We start from the raw sequence: 6,051 nt of genomic DNA, 5'->3' as shown, positions 1-6,051 counted from the left end.
CCAAAAGCAAACCAATAGCACCTTTTTTCTTTAATTCTGTATTAAAGGTGTCTCGTGAAAATAAATTTTTTGGTTCAGAACCCAATCTAGCAAAATATATTTGATTTTATTATGCATCGTACTACATGTTTTGGATTTACCTCTTGACGTGTTGTTCAAATTCCCTGTAATAAGTATCCAACATTAATTCGTAGTTGTTAATGCGGAATTCTTGTGTGGTACAACTAAATATAAAATATGCCAAATCAGTAATAGGAGAAGCATAACGCATAATTTGCCAATCAATCAAACGTGCTTCAGTAACCTTCTCATTCTGTAAGAATAAAAATACGATATAAAACAAAGCAAAGTATTCAATTAAGATGTACATTCCTCATGTTTAAACATTATGTTGTTGTTCCAGCAATCACCATGGCAAATGACTGCATGTGGTTCATTTAATTTGCCATCGATAAGTGGCAAAATGAGTTCAAAGAAAGTACTTTTTTCAAAATATTCATGCAACTTATTCCAATGAGATTTATCGTTTTCGTATACGCATGCTAGTGTGCTTTTTTTGAGTTCTTCGAAATAAACTGCCAACTGGGAATCATCTTTACGCTGTTGGAATATATCTTTAATATCTCGAAACTTTTCAAAAAGTTCAGGTTTTTGATCTTTTATAGCAAATGAGACCGCATGTAGTTTAGCATATATACGCAAGACTAGTGTAACATGGTCCATTGTTAATTGCTCGAATCTGTTAAATATATCAAAGTTTTTGTCGCATAAATCTTCCATAAATATAGCTTCATTCATTTCATCCGTTAACGTGTAATAACATTCTGCATATTCATGAAATGATTGCGGATTTATTGGCAATATTCCTTTGGTGATTTGAAATGTATTTACTATTGGCAAGAACTATAGAAAATAATATTGCGATTAAAAAGCACTCGTGCAGTTTTTTATTTTTACACAACAAACCTCTTCATAAGCCAGAGACTCTCTTAAGAAACATGGTCGAGCAAAAAATTGTTTACGTCGTATAAGATTTTGTGGTGGTAATTTTAATATGAGCTTAAATTGTTTGTCCCGATTTGCATTTACTTCAACAAATATACGAAAAACTTCACCTATGTAATTATCACCTTTTGCAGATGCCTTCTTGATATTGTAGCTATATTCACATCTTGGAAACTTAGCTTCCAGTATGTGTTGCAAAGCACCTGTAATAACATCATTAAGACTTATAATTGATGACATGTTGCACCCACCGCTCTAGAACTTTAACTAAACTTGTGTTTCATAAATAAAATAGATAATCTATTTCGTTATTTTTTTTTAACCGCATTGAGTCGCATTGAATTTTTGTGGTTTTTATAAAAAAACCATAATGTAGAAGTATGTAATGCATATAAAAAATTTTGATATAACATTTTAAATATATTTTCATCTTAATACTTTATGATGCTAATTCAAGTGAGCAGAGTATTCATTAAAGTATATTATATTGAATTTAAAATTTAATCGATATATTTCTATAAACTATATGTTAGTAATAATAACATAAAATAGAAAACAACACTAAAATCAGATAAATCAAAATTTCAGTAAGACCTGTGGAAAATTTTTGGCAACTACAAAAAATTTCAATTTCACAATAAAGTTGGTACGGATCTGCTGGTATAGTTCATAGATCAAGCCGCTTCTCTTAATATAGTCAGTTCATATGGTTAGATTAGATGAAGTGAAGGGAGAAACGAGTCTTCAATTAGTTAAAAAGCCATTTTGATTCCAAAATTCCCTGTAATGGTGGGTAGGAGAATGGTCATGATAGAACCAGTCGGAAGTATTGATAAATACGAGAATCTGATCAACGGTATTGCTGAAAATATCGCCGAGACTGTTAAAGAATTGGACACCAAACAACTTAAGCTTGGTTCTGGACATAGACACAACAGATGTTGTGATATCGTTTCTATAAGCGTCAGTAGAGATTTACTAGGGCTTTATATGGTTATTTTAATAAACTTTTTAAATGATCAAGTCGTAAAGACTTTTCAACGTTCTTCATTTTAATTGTTGTAATCTATGATATCACGCTGTCCTTAGAATTTCCAATAGAAATGCGAGTGGTACTTCCTTGTTGTATATATTTTGAATTTCATTTTATATAATATAATATAAAAGGGTTCAAAAAGTAATGAAGAAACAACAACAAAAAATTTAATTAATTTATTGAATATTGGTTGATCATACAAGTCTTTAATACAATTTATTTTGAAAATATCTATTAACTTTAATTTAATATTATTTTAGAAATCTAAAACCAAAACACCATTCAAACAAATATCAAAACCAGAAACTACTAAAATTCCTTTAAAAAGTTCAAATATGCCTGGAAAGATGTATATGCCATATTCCATTAATAAATCCACAAAAGTTTATGTAATTAATAATCCGCTCAATTCTGGTATAAAACGAATCGCAGTCCATGGAAACACTTTTAGTACACCGAACAAAAATAAAAATCCTGGAGCATTTAAGTTAAATGAATCAGAAATCGGATTTACATCTAAAGAAATGAATAAGTAAGAGAAAAACTTCTTTCAATTTTCATAATATTAATAAACAAATTTTTTTAGAAAAATTTTAAACAGACTAGAACCCATAGAAAGCAGTTTTAATGTGCCGCCACCGGAATCATGTTTCGAATCATTGAATACTAGTATAGATTCGCAGGGTTCATTAAACTTGGATGTATCAACATCTACAGTACTAGATGCGGTTGAGCAACCTAAGCCTAAGCCACCGCCGTCAAGGTACTAATTTAATACATATTTCTAACGAAAACGAGATAAAATTAATTTTTTTCTAAAAAATAGTGATAGTCCTCTTGTACGTAAAATGGTTGCCGCTTGCGAAAGCATGATGGACACGAAAATAGAAAAAATATTCAGTGCTTTCAAAAACAAAGAAAACATGAGCGCTGTCAAATCACTGCATGAGACTAACGCACCCATTGATTTTGAAAACGCCACAGATATTTGGACCGGTAGTATACGCAAAGAAATTCATAGTGTCTTAAGTGACTTTATTAAAAGCAAGTCAAAGGCAAACAACACATCAAATATTAGTTTGGATAATGACAGTTCATTGTCTATCGATCCAAATACAACATGTCAACAATTGGTATATATATATTTATCTTTAAAAAAATACATTTAATTAAATTTAAAATTTTTTTTTCTAGTTTTCCAAAACTAGTCCAGTTTTTAAAGTACCTGAGCTTCCAATTTCTAGAAACAACAATGATTCTATTCGACGATCACTCCGCATATCTGAACAAAAAGCTCTACGTGATCAAATGAATGATTCTAACATAAGTGAATCTTCATTTAATAGGTCACATACTAGAAGTCAATCACTCATTAAGATGTATAAGGATAGAAAAAATTCAATACGTCAAGCAAATAACAGTGCTGAGAAAAAAATCAGAAGAAATTCAGTGAGCAAGAATCAGAATAAATCCATTAAAACTGTTGATGATAAGAATATCAAATCAACAGTAAATAAAAATATCACTTCTCATTATTTCGATGCGCATAATGATATAAAATCAAAAACGCCGAGTAATAAAAACTTAATAAAGCATAGGAAAGCCATTTTAGATCTTTTGAACTCGGGATCCATAAAGCAAATACAGGTTCTTCCACAAATTGGCCAGAAAACAGCGTATCACATTGTGACACATAGGTATAAAAGATTTGTTAAATAGACAAAAGTATATACGTTTATAAGTATACTTTTATTAACTAATTTATAAATAAATTTAATAATGTTTTTGTATTTCATTTCTTATATGTTTTAATTACTAGAACTTTATATGGAAAATTCAAAAACATTAATCAAGTTGAGAAATTGCCTATTTGGAGAGGAAAAGCATTTGAACGTTTTGCGGAGGTAACTATTGTTTATAAAAATATTTAATTTATATTAATAAATTATTTTTTTCTTTAGGCAAATATATTGAGTTTTCGTTAGATTTCTTTTTAATTTGGATATTATACTTTTGTAATGACTACTTCTTCTATTTTGTTAGTTTTATATAGCTATTATATTTTTTTATAAATGTGAAATTTTTAATATGATGTATCATGTAATTGACCAAAAAAAAATTATGTATTTTAGATAGGTATTTTTGTCTTAGATATAAATAAATATTTTACATGAAAAATTTTTTTCTTTTTTAAAAAAAGCTTCTTTATTCTTTAACATAAATAGAAGATGTTATTTATTTGCTTTTTATAAAAGTAATTATAAATAAAAAATTTTTGTTTTTAAACATTTTTTTTGTATAAATAATGGAATCAGACATACTTATATTTAAGATGTACAATTTATAAAATCTTTTAAATAAAATAGTGGTTGCTTTGTTGATCAAGTGTCATCCACTTTTTACAAAATAAACATTACAATAAATTATATGTTGTATTCCTATCTGTTTTGCGAGTGAGGACACAAAGAAACTTAATTATGAAGTCATTGGTGGTGGTCTTACATCAAAACAGACAAAGACTTATTTTTATATTAATTACATAAATTAAGCTAAATGTTTCCATAATATTAAAATAAAATATCATGTTAATTTTTTTAAAGCTTTACCTAAACTTCCTATTATATTATTTTAAGATCTTAATTTAATCATTTTTATATTTGTTTATTATATAAATTATTTACAAATTATTATAAGACTTCTTCTAGAGGAAGAAGTCATATAAATTATATACATTACATGCATATTTGTAATTTTCTATTAGAATGTGGACAAGTACTCAGTATATTATACAAGTATGTATAATTATTGTTAATATACTTCGCGAACATCATATTTATTACATTTTTATTAATGAAATTTAATTTAAAATTAAACTTATTTTATTTTGATTAGCGTTATTATGACCTTAAAATGTAATAGTTACGGAATTAAATGTACTATATTAAAAAACCACAAAAGCTAATGATACAATATTTGATGTAATACTTCTATGTCAATGTATATATTTATATATATATTAAAATAAATAATAAAATTTTTATAATTTTAAAATTAATAATTTTTTTTATTTTAAGAGAAAAGTCACGACTTAATCCCCAAACAAAAGGGCACTTAAATATGTTTGTAATAATTTTTTTTAAGCGACATACATATTTTAATGACAGAAACGTGGAAGACTAGCCTGTTTTTATATCAAACATTCGAACTTTGATTATTAGTGCAACAAACGTTGCTCGGGTCACATCATCTTATCAAATACGTCATATTTTTCTGTATGCAATGGTGTTGTGATATCGCCTCTATATTTTTTTTTTTACTTAGCGGGGGATTATTTTTATATGTCAATCTTACGTTCAGCTGTATGTATTTGAATTCAAATATGAATATGACATCAATAGAGTCGAATTGAATATGGATCTATTTTAAGCACTCTTCTTTTCGTTATAAGAAGTACTGAAACTGTCGGCAGTAAATAAGGTGACAGCATATGAGTATACTATAACCACTACAAATTATTATAATGGCTACAGTTGCAATTGCGTGTACAACTCCTATTAATTTTAAGATGGGATATTGATTGGATTTCTTATTAAATTTTGATCCAGCCATAAACCATCCATAAATTATGATTCTAGTGGAACAATATCCTAGTGTGTTTGGTTCGCATTTAGCGCGAATTATTATATTTTGACGAGAATTGTGATCGTCGATAATAAGTGGCTCTGTGACTAAGACACAGCTTTTTTTGGAATCGTAAAAGTTTGTCTATTGTGTTACCTTATTTTGTAGTGTGAGACTTCTTATTTAAAATAGTTCATTAAATCTTCGTTATTTGTTAGCGAGAATACATGCTAATTTTTTTTTTTATTTTCATGAGACATAAGAAACCCATTATTTGAGCATAGTCACCGACAAACAACTGAGGAACAGTATTAATGACTTATTTATGTTGTTGTTGTAGCCCAGAGATATCTATATCTATACCCAGTGTGAGAAGGAAGGTAATTGTT

The 6,051-nt window shown here is 27.8% G+C and overlaps 2 protein-coding genes across 2 annotated transcripts; one reads left to right on the top strand and one right to left on the bottom strand.

The window, feature by feature from the left end:
• Positions 1-4: 4 nt before the first annotated feature.
• Positions 5-1,245, bottom strand: LOC119666944 (the record flags this gene model as incomplete). The annotated part of the gene is made up of 4 exons (XM_038076223.1): positions 967-1,245; positions 373-903; positions 141-313; positions 5-86 (listed from the first exon to the last, which is right to left on the bottom strand). Coding segments are annotated over exons 1-4 (1,065 nt in total), but the record flags the coding sequence as incomplete, so codon positions are not given.
• Positions 1,246-2,307: 1,062 nt separating this feature from the next.
• On the top strand, positions 2,308-4,145 carry LOC119672737 (kinesin-like protein KIF22-B). Its single transcript, XM_038083856.1, has 6 exons — positions 2,308-2,573; positions 2,628-2,804; positions 2,868-3,174; positions 3,236-3,738; positions 3,861-3,945; positions 4,003-4,145. The coding sequence occupies exons 1-6, from the start codon at positions 2,377-2,379 to the stop codon at positions 4,024-4,026; spliced, it is 1,293 nt and encodes a 430-aa protein (XP_037939784.1). The 5' UTR covers positions 2,308-2,376; the 3' UTR covers positions 4,027-4,145.
• The last annotated feature ends 1,906 nt before the right edge of the window (positions 4,146-6,051 follow it).

Source organism: Teleopsis dalmanni, chromosome 1, assembly GCF_002237135.1.
Source record: "Teleopsis dalmanni isolate 2A chromosome 1, ASM223713v2, whole genome shotgun sequence".
Lineage (NCBI taxonomy): Eukaryota > Metazoa > Arthropoda > Insecta > Diptera > Diopsidae > Teleopsis > Teleopsis dalmanni.
Note: the sequence above shows the minus strand (reverse complement) of the source record. Positions and strands in the feature narration are given on the sequence as shown.

Bases quoted from the DNA above. Each gene is read 5' to 3' on its own strand.
- LOC119672737 (XM_038083856.1), top strand. From the start codon at position 2,377: ATGCCTGGAAAGATGTATATGCCATATTCCATTAATAAATCCACAAAA. The intron at 3,175-3,235 runs GTATATATATAT...TTTTTTTTCTAG, and splicing joins ATACAACATGTCAACAATTG to TTTTCCAAAACTAGTCCAGT. The intron at 3,946-4,002 runs GTAACTATTGTT...TTTTTTCTTTAG, and splicing joins CATTTGAACGTTTTGCGGAG to GCAAATATATTGAGTTTTCG.